Source organism: Leptodactylus fuscus, chromosome 9 (assembly GCF_031893055.1).
Source record: "Leptodactylus fuscus isolate aLepFus1 chromosome 9, aLepFus1.hap2, whole genome shotgun sequence".
Lineage (NCBI taxonomy): Eukaryota > Metazoa > Chordata > Amphibia > Anura > Leptodactylidae > Leptodactylus > Leptodactylus fuscus.
In genome coordinates, this window is record NC_134273.1 from 31935594 (window position 1) to 31949797 (window position 14204).

Below are 14204 nucleotides of genomic sequence, written 5' to 3' on the forward strand. Positions count from 1 at the left end.
TTTTTTTTACTTGGATTTTGATGCGGATTCCGGTAAAACGTGGGGAGAACATACAAACTCCTTGCAGATTCCTAAAGCTGAATTTTTTGGCTAAAAAAAAATCCATTGTGTAAACATACCTTTAAGATTTTAATACAATTTGTGCATGTATGAGTCCGCAAGAAAACGATAGGAATGATACATGGCTGATATCTGTATGCCGTCCGTGCCATCCACTGACCCACACATTGTAATTGATGAACCCGGACTACAAAATGGACAGGAACAGGACCTGTCCTAATTTCTGTCTCTGGATTTAAGGCCCCACAACAAGGACCTGTGATAATACATGTGTGCATGAGGTCATAAGAAAATAATCAATTAGGTCATGTGGGCTAAAATGAAAGCCCCCCACCCTAAAATTATAATAGATATATAGCTTCAGATTGTATTGTGTATATCCTGTTCAATTTTTCCATGCAATATTGTGTAAATAGATAGATAGATAGATAGATAGATAGATAGATAGACAGCTGCGTAGCCTTAGCTATAGACAGCACACATAACTCTACTTCCCCTTATGAGTCACAATGTATCAGTCTTACTATGACATGGGTTAATTATTATTACATGATAAACTCTCCTCAATATTGTAACTTTATTTTCCTGTTTCTTAAGTCAGTCTCCCCGATATGATGACAGCTCGGAGTGATCCCACAGTCCTCCCCTGCACTTGTGATTGGTCTGTGGCTCTGTGGGCTGGTGTTTGCCTGTGACACTGTGATACAGGATTGTAGCTCTTCACAGCACAGTTATCCATTGCAGCAAGGACTATGTTGCTACATCTAGAGGAGCCCTGTATTTAATGCACTGGTTACTTCTTTCCAGAAAGCCAAAAAAAGAAGAAAAAAGCAACAGGGAATCCATCTAGGAGTGCAGGCAATAAATCCCTGCTGAGGAAGTCAGGGGGCTATGAGCATGATGACTGGGAACAGACCCAAACTGCAGCCAGGGGCAGATGGTAAGTTTGTAAAACTTTTCTCTTTTTTTTTCCCTTTAAATCCAATATGCCTTTAAGCCGCTTTTAGGAAACCGGATTTGTGCTCTGTGATTTAACCTGTGTTATTCCATGTCTGTTGCTGACTGATTCTGGGAATCTGCAATGGGGGGTTATTCCCATGGACAGACATCGCTTTCCTACAGCTGTTCCACCAGTGTTTGTTAATTTGCCGTCTCCACCAGGGAAATCCTTGGCTTGGTTCACAACAACCATTTAATGCTGAATTGCTAATGAAAAATCCTGATAGAAAATCCTTTAACGTCTTAGGATTTGGGATATTTTTGTGTCTCGCTTCCCCGCCGGGCATGGCGTAGACTATTTTCATGGTGATCGCAATCTCTGGGACATCTGACTTTGTATAGGGATCTAGCTGACAAATTCCACTGTAGTAATATAAAGAGTATATTGTCCTGACTTAGAGCCTGCAGTCTGGACTAGTGAAGGAAGAAGCGAAGATCTTATTTGTCATATAAGAACCTAAGAAACTTTGGGAAACAAATGAATTACTGTTAGATATTAAGTGGGATTAACCCATTAATGATCGGACAGCAAGAAGATGGTAAAATATATTAGAATCATTCGTGATGTATTGTATGAGCTAAATCCATGTCACAATTCATTATTGCAGCTATTATTAGTATAGACACCGGATTTCAATGCAAATTATCCACGTGTCCATTTTTACATGTTTTATACCCCTCCTAGATGGACGCAGGGCCATACATCATCCATATAATACAATGTAAGGTTGTCAGAGTAAAGACAGGGTTCTGTGGCCACAGTTATATTGTATTAATGCAATTGCATTAGATCGAAGTGAAATAGTTATATATATATATCGCTATTGGGTGGTATGAAATTGAATTGCAAAAAATGTCAAATATAAAGTGAATTTATTTGCATACTGTGGATTAAAAGGCTAAAATCACATATAACATAGCATGCAACTTTACCCATACATATGTGCAACTTTGCACATGCTTTCATGCAAGATGTTACACATTGGCGTGCAAGTCTAAGGACAGGGTTCAAGTGGTTTATGTGCACTAAAATTATATTATCAGAAAGTCCCTGATATTGATACCTAAAACAGTAGATGCCTGCACAATTATACCGTATGATCCTGCATTCACTAGTGGCTACATGTAGCTACCGCAGTGTGTGCATGCAACTTTAGTGCCAAAAAACATGACTGACACACCACATTCAGGTTTTGCAGGTGATCACAGCACAAGAAAATGGTTAAAGGACTATTCCTATTGGTAAGGATTTGACCTCTAGGTTTGTGGGGCTGACTTATCATGCCTTGTGCATTATATTTTATGGCTCAAGTGGCGTTCACACTTGCGCCGATGTCCACCCGCCGTGATTCTGCCGAAATTCCAGGAAAAACTGAATAGGGGACGGCTTCCCAGTGGTCAGTTTAAAAAAACATTCATTTGAATGGGTTTTTAAAGCAAACCGCTGGTATCCATATGCAGCGCCTTCACCATGATACCATTTTTTTTTTGCACAGACACAAAGTCCTGCATGTCCGACTTTGTGTCCACGCAAAGAAACGGTTTCACGGCGAAGAGGCTGCATACAGATAATGTCGGTTTGTTTTATAACCCATTCAAATGAATGGGTTTTTAAACTGACCGCCGGCATGCCGTACCCAAGCAGTTTTTCCTAGAATTTCAGTGGAATTATGGCAGGCTGACAGCGGTGCAAGTGTGAATGCCCCCTTACAAGGCAGAAAATCAGTCGCAATTTTTCCCTGCGGGGCACCTTGGCCTAATAAACGTTCTATAACTTGTGGCACAAAACTGGCGAAAATTCTAACTATAATCTATGGTAGGCCCTGATTGGGGAATAGATTTCAATTTTGGTACATGGATCCCCTCTACCTCAGGGCGCACCAGGCCTCTTAATAATTCTGACGCATCTCACACCAGTGTAGACAGTGGATAAGACCAGGGTATGAAGTACTTGTTTTAATAAATCAGACCCCTGGTACCTTCTACTGCTATGTGAATTGCGTCTTATAATTTTCTGTTCAGGATCTGATCATCTGTGGCGAACAGATCATTACACTTACCCTGCCTGTGATAGATAACAGGGCTTGTATTATTACAGATTGGCGCACATGATGTTATGGTGATACAGAATGATACAAACTTTATTAAGAGATTTATTGTCTGTGGCGGCCATTACTCTTTATACGTGGCTGGCTCACGTATTCACCTGGTTTCACTTGCCATATGGGTGACAATAGTTAGAGTGCAGACGATAAATTTCCTACCAATGAATATTTCTGAGACATCCACATGAGACCCAAAAACTGGGAGTAATGACACGGGAGCCGCCATAAATCTGGCTCATCAATGGCTGTAACCTAGCGACAGGGAGCGCTGACATGTGTCTGTATGAGGTTTCCTCCAGACTGCGTGCGGCCCTGCCTGGGATGTGCTCCTGCAGCGAGGGCTGTTCTGTAACATTAACTTATTATAGTACCAGAGGGTGTCATTATATTTTGTGCACAAACAGCTATTCATTTTTCTCAGTGTAATGAGTGCAGACTGTACATGTAGCTGCCAGACGGATAATTACAGGCGAAACATGTCAACCGTAATTAAAATCTGCAAAAGTGTGCGCGGAAATGCAGAGAGTACAGATTACTAATATTAATTGTAGCTCACAGAGTAAATTGTCAGAACCATAGACCCTAATTATATTTCCTACGAGAGCAGATAATGTCTAGGAATACGCAGTGCCGGGGATAAGCCGCGTCTTTATGTGAAGATTGTACGCAAAGGGTTAAAGGGAACGTGCACCATCGCCATGAAGACATGTCAGGTGATAGTCCTAGTCGGGGTTAATTTGCTGGGTCCTTGGAAGACATGGTACCAAGCCAGGGAGTTTTTGAGGCATTGTTTTTCTAGCTTGGAGATTCCTCTGTCTCTCTGTATCGCTTCACACTTTCAGAAAAAGTTCACCTAGGGCTGGTATTATTACAGATTGGCGCACGTGAAGTCATGGTGATACAAACTTTATTAAGGGATTTATTGTCCGTGGCAGCCATTACTCTTTGCAGCATGGATAGGTGTCTGGCTCTCGTATCCACCTGCAGATGATTTTTCGTTGTGTAAATTCATCAATCTTCTTCTTTGCAGCGTGTGGTTGCTGTCTTAAATCTTACTCGTGTTGCTGGTAGTGTAAAATGTTGCAGATTTTCTGCACACTCTTTCTTTTGTCACATGTGGTTATACCCTGAGGGATTTTGTTATATTGCAAATGATGCAGCTCAGTAAGGCCCCAAGTAAAAGACAGAGCGTGCCATCTGAGCAGGGCTCAAATGCTCCATACCCATCCGATAATTATAGAGCGGATCCTACCTGTGATACCTGACTGGGACAGAATTCGCAATAGAAATGAATGATTCAGAGAAGACAGTCTGATGTGATGTGATCTGTGTTAAAGAAAACAAAGCTGGACCTACTCGGCCTGCAAATTTGATTGTGTGCATGAGGTCTAACCAGTGGCATAACTAGGAATGGCTGGGCACCAAGGCGAATATTTGATAGACCCCAGAGTATAATAATCGGAGACCCAGGGGAGGATACAAACATTACAAAACACTGTTACTTTCCTCTCCTGGACTCTGGCGCACTCCCTGCTGATGTCAGCCATGTTCAATGATGAAAGAGACGTCACTTGAGCCTGGCTTGAGTCACGACGCATAATGACGCAAGCCCAGCCCTTGTGACATCTGGGACATCACCAAGTAGGCCCGAAGCCTTTCGGATTTTCTTTTTTCACCGTCCGATAGCACAGCAAGCCCCCCTCGTCAGTGTCCAGCCTAGGAAGTGTGCTGGGGAGATTGATTAAGGGCACTTAACCAATCTGGCGATGCTGTTACTGCTATTACTTCTCCCATCCCCGGTTCCCTCCATCTGGGCTGCGGCACATACACTACACTATACATCTGATCAGAATTATAACTTGAAGGTCCTGGGCCCCCAGTGCAAGATCTGTAATGGACCCCTACCTACCTTGTGCCTTTTAGAATGGGGGTATATTTTATGGGGCAGAGGGACCTTTGAGGCCCCCTTAGGGTCCAGGGCCTGGTACATCCCCTGTTGCTATGCCCCCCGTCTGTGTCTGCTGTATTCATCGATCGCTCCTATTAGCTAAAAAGCACTACAGCAATTTTTTTGGGTCTGTTTTAGATATTGATCCCCATATTGCACTACCCTTACATAGGACAGCATACTGTAGTCCAGGGGTCAGCAACCTTTTGGCATAACTCCCAACTTTTGAAGAGCCGAAAGAGGGACAAAATATGCGGTGCATGTGCGTGCCATGGCAAACTTAGCTCCGCCCACTTTTGTTAACTCCGCCCATTATCATTCATTTTTCATGTGCCCCCACACATTATAATCCTCCTATAGTCACCTGTAAATTATATTCCCCCCTCCATCTCTCCCACAGTTTCATATAACCCCTTTATCTGCCCCCAGTTTCATGTCCCCCCTCCATCTCTTCCCCCAGATTCATGTGCCCCCTTCATCTGCCCCAGTGTCATGCCGTTCTCCCCCCCTTCATCTGCCCCAATGTGATGCCGTCCCCCCTTCATCTGCCCCAATGTGATGCCGTTCTCCCCCCCCTATAGGCCCCCAGGCCCCCTACATTACGTTCCCCTGAATGTTTAACACAAATACTTATACTCACCTTCCAACGCTCCCCCGCCGCTCTCTCACTCCACTCACATAGTTATAGGCCTGATGTGACATCATCACATCGCGCCTACACACGCCAAAGCTGGAGCGCAGCAGTAAGGCAGGAGCTGAGCTGTGACAGCTCCTGCTTTACTTGCATATGTGTTCAACTCATCGGCATCCTCCGAACGCCGATGAGTTGAAATCGGGACACACCTCCCGCCGACCGGGACCACGGAACAGGACACCGAATTCGTGAATGTCTCGTGGAAATCGGGACGGTTGGGAAGTATGCCTTTGGCACTCCAGCCGCTGCGAAACTACAACTCCCAACGTGCTCCATTCTCTTCCATGGGAGTTCCAGGAAAAGCAGAGCAAGTATGCATGCTGGGAGTTGTAGTTTTACAACAGCTGGAGTGCTGAAGGTTGCCTACCCCTGCTGTAGTCTAATGACATATCTGCTCTACAAATCTGAAAAACCTCTAGATGTGAACATAGGCATAGTTTACCTGTCAAACTGCTTTTCCTTTACTATTGACAGTCCAATTTCTAGGGAAAAAAAACAAGCGCTCCCAATGATATTATCAGGCAACCATTTTTTTCTCAGATTACCCAGATCTCAAACTCAAGTCATTTTTGGAGGAGATTTTTGAAGGCTGGCATGTTCAATGCCAGTGCTCATATACCCTGCACTGGCGGAGGCACACACCTCTTCATAAATCAGGCGTACCTTGCGTCTGCACACTGAGATACAAGCTGGTGTAGATTTCAGGGATCATTCAAGCCAACTAAGCAAACTGGCATAAATAATAAATCTGGCACACTGCCTACACCATGCCCCTGTCCATGAAAGTGGCGTGGGTAGCGCAAAACAGAAGTCACTTTTTTTTTTTTTCTAATTGGGCAATTCAGGCCCCCATTGTGAGGAACCCACCAATCCTTAGAGTCAGGGGTGCAGGAAGAGTAAAGTGGTAAATCTTTGGCAAATAAAAAAATCTGTAGATGGAATGGTAAATGGCCGCCACTGATTGGAGCAGCAGAGCACATACACGAGAACTACTGCAAACAAATCAAATGCAGTGAGGAGACTGAGGGGCTTGGAACTACCATTTTAGCTATCAGTGACTCCAGCAATCAGACATATATAGGATAGGGGAGGGGATGGGTAATAAATGTAGTGGGAATTCCCCTTTAATAATATTCTGTAAAGTAAACCTGGCCAGAGAGCCACTTTAAAGGAATTGTCTAGCCAAAACCAGACTACCCTTACTCACGTGACCGGCTCCTTCGAGATGAGCTAAGTGTAGGGAACCTGCGGCTAGGATAAGCTGTTATTGCTGAAGAAAGAGACTGATAATTATAATTGATATGGTGTCCATTAAAATCCATAGACCACGTCCTCCTTACAGCGATGTGATGTACTTACACTACGTTGTTTGCTCATGTCACTTTATTTGGTGCAGATCATTGTGAAGTCTGTCTTCAAGGACTTTTTGGAAACTGTATAGTTCAGTCATGCCTTTGAGGTAGAACATAGCCGTGCATGTTGTACTGGGGAGAAACTGTTTTATTGCTCACTGTTGGTGCGATTCACTGAATTCAGGCATGCTCAGGTAACCCTGGGTGGCAATGACTCCCTATTTAAGTGGCAGTTTCTCTCATGGGTGGGTTGCCTTGGAGGACAGGCTTTGGAGGTAATTCAGGTAGGAGATATTTTTCTGGGTACTATCCATGATGTTACAGTAGGTTCACAGCTGCGTTGGAGCTTTTGTTCTTCAGGTCCTCTTGGGGACCTGAATAACTAAAACCCAATCCCCTTAAAAAATGGGACTGCACAGACTAAACAGCGTAAAGCAAACCCTAACCCTATGCTCATCTTCAATAAAAACACCACACACGGAAGTTAAACTCAAATAATTTGGTGGACGGGGTCGGCCACAGCTCTTTATTGATAACAACCTCATAAACTGATATCAGTAAACGTAAAGCGGTATCTCTATATATATATTACCATCATATATATATAAATTAGCATATACCTAAGTAGGCGTGGCGTGGTATGCCAGCCGTGAGACTCCCCACGAGCATGTCACCTCCACTCCCATATACATAATAAACCGCCAAGGAGGAGGCCAGTGTTTACACTGGGCTCCGACCCCCCCCAAAAGAAACAGAGCTTGCTCGACCCCGTCTTGAAGGCCTGACAAGAAAATATCTAATCCAATGTCGTTTAGGTGCACGCCATCGGATCGCATCAATCTACGATTGTCGCCTTCCAGCTGCCTATGGCGTACGACTACCCATCCCTTTGAACACACGAAGCGCGATAGCCGGGCATTAACTGTTCTATGCGCCTTTTCAACAGCCGCAGCATCCCTGGCACCCTGCCATGTCACTCGGGAAATCATTTCTGACCAAACTAGGATGACCTCTGAAAAATAACTAGCAATCCTCTCCATATCTGCCCTCATTAGAGTAATAAGTTCAGCAACTCTCATAACGCAAAGATCGTTCCCTCCCGCATGAATTACAAGAATCACAGGAGGAGGAGCTACTTGACCTATGGAAATGGCTTCCGGCAAGACCTGACACCACTTCAAACCGCGGATTCCTCTCCATTCGACGTCCATTTCACGAAAACCAAGGGACTTCCCCCCGGGTCTGACTTCAGCCCTTTGAGCCGCCCAAAAAACGTAACTGTGACCTAGAAAACAAATGTGAGGCCTCCGAAGACCTGTAAAGGGAAGGGAAAAATCACAACAGTTAAACCATCAATTCCGGACGAACATACCCAGCGTAGCAAGAAGACCTCCACCTGCCTATCCTCTGGACAGATTCGACCGACAAACCTGCTCTAGACGCCTCAGTGGCAGCTCCGATTCTAAAAGAGTGGGTACCATACTCGCTAGGATCAGCGCCCAGAAAAGACAAAGACTTGTTAAAGACAGACCGAAACTGAAAAGAAGTCACAGGAAAGCCGGACTCGTGTACCAGAAAGGAAGAACCCTGAGCCCTCCGGGACAAGTAGTCACTAACAGACCGTACAGGACATACATCTCCGTCGACCCTCTGTAGATGGATCCATGCTCCCTTACCTAAAGAATCCGTCTTAGATCTCCTGATACGGATACGAAGCGAGTCATTACAAAGAAGGACGTCCTCAAAAAGAAGCCCACCCGGGCGAGACCTAGAAGACGGGACCAGCTCACCTAAACGAAGGGCCCCAAAAAAGGCCAAAGAAAAACAGGCTCCAAAAACTAAGGACTCATAACTAGAAGAACATATGCATGGCAGAGCAGAGACAAGACGGCACAACAAAGCATACGACACCGGACGACGTGAATCCTTACAGACTACTTCCCTACGCCAACCCTTAAGGGCCTGACGCAGAACAAAGGACTGAAACAAATTACCCCAACCCCTAAGTTGAAAATGGAAATTTAAACCAGAAATACGGCGGGATGCTACCGCAGCTGAAACACCCGAGTCACGCAAAACAGACAAATAACGGTACACAACTTTCCACCTATCCTCCACAGAGACATCCACTCGCTCAAGATCGACACAGTCACACCATTCTCTCCACGCCTTACCATAACCAGCCCATGTAGCCGGAGCTACTGAGTTCTGGACCAAGGACATCATTCTCTGGTCGGGATATCCCATAGGTAAGGGGGGCACTCCAAACCCTCCTCCGATGCCTCCGGCAACAGCTCCCGAAATACCTGCCAATTAAAGCGAGATAAAGCGTCAGCAACGTTGTTCTTGCAGCCCGGGACATGACGAGCCCTAAACCAGATGTTCATCTCCAGGCATCTTAGGACCATGTGCCGAAGAAGAGACAGAACTGGGAGAGAAGAAGAAGTAAGGTTGTTAATGGCATGTACTACGCTTTCGTTATCACACCAGAAGGTAACTCGCCTATCGCGAAGAAGCGGACCCCACAGAATGACAGAAACTACAATTGGGAACAGCTCTAATAAGGTAAGGTTCTTACACAAACCGGTTGTCGCCCACTCCGGCGGCCAAGACGAGGCGCACCACTCCCGGCCTAGAATAGCGCCGAAGCCCAGGGAACCTGCGGCGTCTGTATACAAGGATATGTCCTGATTGGACACTTCCAGAGATTGCATACAGGTCCGACCATTGTATTTCTCCAGGAAGCTCATCCAGACAGATAAATCAGATTTCAATGACCGCGTCAAACGAATTCTGTGATAAGGGGAAGAAATTCCCCTAGTAGAAAGGGATAATCTGCGGGAGAAAACTCTACCCATAGGCATGATTCTACAGGTAAAGACCAATAAGCCTAGCAGGGACTGCATTTGCTTCAAAGTGACCTTGGAAACCGCAAGGAAACCACGAAGCAAATCAGTTAAGCGTTCCAATTTGTCCCCAGGAAGACGGAAAACCATCGAAATGGAATCCAACTCAATACCTAGAAAAGAAAGAACAGTGGTAGGGCCAACCGTCTTCTCTGGGGACAAAGGAACCCCGAAATGGGACATCAGGGACCTAAAAGAATCAAGGAGAAACTGACAGCGGGAATCGGAAGCAGGACCAACAAAAAGAAAATCGTCCAGATAATGTATAATAGATCTGCACTTGGTTTCATATCTCACCACCCACTCGAGAAAAGAGCTGAAAAGCTCGAAAAAGTGGCAAGATATGGAACACCCCATGGGAAGGCAGGAGTCGAAATAAAATTGACCATCCATAGAGCAACCCAAGAGATGGTAGCATTCCGGGTGGACAGGGAGGAGACGGAAGGCCGACTCGATATCCGATTTCGCCATAAGGGCACCCGGACCCGCCACCTGGAGCAATGACACCGCCCGGTCAAAGGACACGTAAGAGACCGATGCCAAAGACCTGGAAATGCCATCGTTGACCGAAGACCCTTTCGGATGGGACAGATGATGGATAAGATGGAATTTACCACTCTCCTTCTTGGGGACGATACCTAGGGGGGAAACTCTTAGATTGTGAAAAGGAGGAGAGGAAAACGGACCAACAATCCTACCCAAGCTAACCTCTTTACAAATTTGTCTCTGAGAACCGACGGCAAATCACGGGCAGATTTGAGATTCCTAGAGAAATATGGCTGATCAGAAGGGATAAAAGGAATGAAAAAACCAAAAACGAAACCATCACTCAGGACCGCGGAAGCCTCCCTGTTGGGGTACATTTCTAACCATGGCTGCATCGTGGGGACGCTCACTGGAGTCTTTCCCTTCAGAGGCACCTGGAGATTTTGATCCGGGCTTGACCGGACGAGTGCATCGCAAGGCAGAATGGGCTCCTCCGCAGTGCAAGCATTCGTGCTTGTATTTGCACAAGCCGAAGAACCGGCAGTGGCCTTCATTAAAAAGCCAGCAGGCTCCCGGCTTGCGAACGGCCGCCGAGCCGTGGGGAGAGGAGGGTCCGGCGGCCCCAGACTGAAAGGGCTGTTTTTGAGAAGTCATAAGGCGAAGCCAAACGTCAGTGGCCTTCACACCCCAACCCAGTGATGGCTGGAGAGCAAGGCGGCGACGGAAATCTTCGTCATATTTCCACCATGCGCTCCCTCCATGGGACTTAAACGTACTATAAATCGTGTCCATGTATAAAAATAACTCGGAGCACCGCTCCGGGTGATGCTCACCCATGACACAACCGAGGACAAAAAACGCCTGCATCCAGTTGTTCATAGTGCGCGCCACCTTTGGCTTGCGCTCTACAGGACGATCAGAAAAAGGTCGCCTCTCACGGTCAATAGTATGTTGATCGGTAGAGATTAGCGACCAAATATCAACGAATTGATTATCCCAAATTTTTTGCTTAATTTCCATATCTAGGTGAGCCCCTAGCGGGCTAACACCACAGTAAAAGGCATCCTTGTGTAAAGCTGCTAGAGGGGGAGGGGGAGGAGGTGGATGAGCGACCGCAGCAGCAGGGGCTGCTGCAAGTAGGGCCTTAAGGGCCGGAGCAACAGCAGCAACATCCGAACCCGCCCCCCAAGCCCCAGCAAAATTAAACTCACCAGAAGTCTGCGGCGAAGGAGCAGGCGCAGGAGGCGGAGCAACCGCCGTGGGCACTTCAGTAACCGTGCGAGAACGACTCTCCCCACGAAACGGCTGGACAGCCGAGGAACGAGGCTCCAGCCTATGATCACGACTGCGAGACAATCTACTGTAGCCACCAGAGCTGCAAGAGTCCTCACTGGATGACGGTGAACGCCAGCGGGAAGGCCGTGGTCTCCTCGAGCTGCGACTGTGTCGTGATGCACGCGAGCTGTGGCGAGAGCAGTGTCTATGACACCCAGCGACTCTGCGGCTCCTACGCCCGTGCGAGCCCTGGGAAGAGGTCCCCGAGGATGACCTGGAACGGCGCACTCCACGAGACCTCTCAATAGCACCTTGGCTGGCAACCGGCGATGAAACGCCACCTAGGGAAGGATGAGTAACAAGAGTCGAAATAAGAGGGGGACCCACACCCATACTAGGGGCACTAGAATGCGCAGCATCCGCAGTAGCGGAAATTCCCTGCGCCAGATGAGTCACATTAATCCCCATAGACATAGCAGCACCGGAAGCTATCTGAGGAGCAGGAGCCATGCTGCCCGCGGGCACTAGCCCAGAAGACTCCCCCCCTCCCTCTGCAGCCTGAACTACAGGCAGCTGGCCGGGCACTACAGAGGCCGGGTTAACCCCAGGCACGCCAGCCGCAGGATCTTCTACCCCCGAAGAGGAACTATGGTGGCCACCCATCGCGCCGTGCACACTGCCCGGGGACGCCGACGAATCGAATAACAAAGGGGAGCCCGCGATGACCGGAAGGCCTACAAAAGACCGCGAACCGGAAGTGACGTGTACGTCACCAGCCGCGGCCGCGCGCTCTCCGACTGGGAGCCGTGCGCCTCCCTAGCAACAGACAGTGCCGGCCGAACCCTGGAGGCCCCGGCTCGTCTATTACTGCAGGTAAGGGGAGAAGGGCTGGGACTAAATCTAGCAGGGGGGCGGGACACCCGGCCAGAGCGACGCTCAGGCTGGGAACACTCACCAGGAACCGCAGGCGTCGGATCAGGCGTGAGCTGGGCTACCAAGCCCTGCAACCACCCAGGACCCTCGGTATTCATCCTGGTTTGCAGAATATTGACCAGGCTCTCGTCCGACATCCCTCAGGACAAAACAGCCACAGGCAGAGAAAAAACTGGAGGAAGACACTCGGTCCAAAAGCTCTGCAGGGAGTCAAAGAGGCCAGGTAAAATTAAACATAGTCTCTTATACATCAGGCTGTACCATAAATCAGCCAATTAGCAGCAGGGGGAACTGAACATAAAATAAACAAAAACACACCCTCTAGTGCAAGGAGAAATAAACCCAAATCCCCCACATCTCTCTTTCAAGTGGAATGCTCCAGAACAGGCTGAAGATGGCTAACATAAATAGCATAAAGGAAGGGGTTAAAATTACCAAAGGGACGCTGTACAGTCAGGAACGCCGTCCCTATTCGGATTGGCGTTCAGTCATTACCCTCAGAAACTATAATGGGGTCTGCCGGGTTTCTGCCACATTTTTTGAGCAGAATGGTGGACAGAAACACAGGTGTGAACCTGCTTCAGAAAGACTGAGTAGTAAATGGGATGCAGTTAGGCCCTTTGCAAATGGCCGTTACATTGCTCCATATAGAAGTCTATGGAACTATGCTGCATTATCTAATACAGTTTGTTTTCGGGTTTATATGTGTAGTCCTGCACTTTGTTCTGGCCTGTTAAATGTTGTTCTATTGTGAAGACTGACGTTCTAATTGAATTTGCTAGACCATGTTTGGTTCCTAAAATACAGCTGGGTCATAGTCGCGAATGAACATTTGCTTTTTTTTTTCAACAGCTGTAGAGCAGTTAGTGGAGGCCAATATTTGACAGATGTAATGCACCTCCTGCCTTGGAGCTGGCGTGCTCAATACTGGCTTGTAAAACATCCATACCAGCAGCTGTGATCAGTAGGGGCTGAGTGTGCCAGCAAGGGGTGGGTGCTAAGGCTGGGGAAAAGGAAGGCGGTCAACAGGACCACATAGTTAGGCCTAACTCTTCAGAAATATTTGGCACCTGAAACGCAGCATGGAACACACAGCTGTGCCGCCGACGTGGATCATGTGATCATATAGAGTGGTAAAAGAGTTCTTGTCTAACAACTGCCAGCAGCCACATGGTTGTACAATATATATGACTGTACTGTGAGGCTAGTCACAAAAATGTGACGTTTGTGAGTACAATAGGGTGGTTATGTCCTAACAAACAGAATATAGTAAATTATATACTTGACATTCCTAAGCTCAAAGCAAACTCTGCAACAGCGATAGCAAAGAGATAATGCACACAGTGATGTCACAGTACAGGGATAATACACACAGTGATGTCACAGTACAGGGATAATACACACAGTGATGTCACAGTACAGGGATAATACACACAGTGATGTCAC

The 14204-nt window shown here is 47.0% G+C and overlaps 1 protein-coding gene across 1 annotated transcript in view; it reads left to right on the plus strand.

Annotated features, from left to right (window-relative positions):
* The first annotated feature begins 830 nt into the window (after positions 1–830).
* Positions 831–14204, plus strand: part of FGD3 (FYVE, RhoGEF and PH domain containing 3) — a 157878-nt gene continuing 144504 nt past the window's right edge. The window contains exon 1 of the mRNA XM_075286920.1: positions 831–1000. Coding sequence (XP_075143021.1) covers positions 952–1000 — 49 coding nt within the window. The 5' untranslated portion in view covers positions 831–951. The remainder of the gene's footprint in view (positions 1001–14204) is intronic.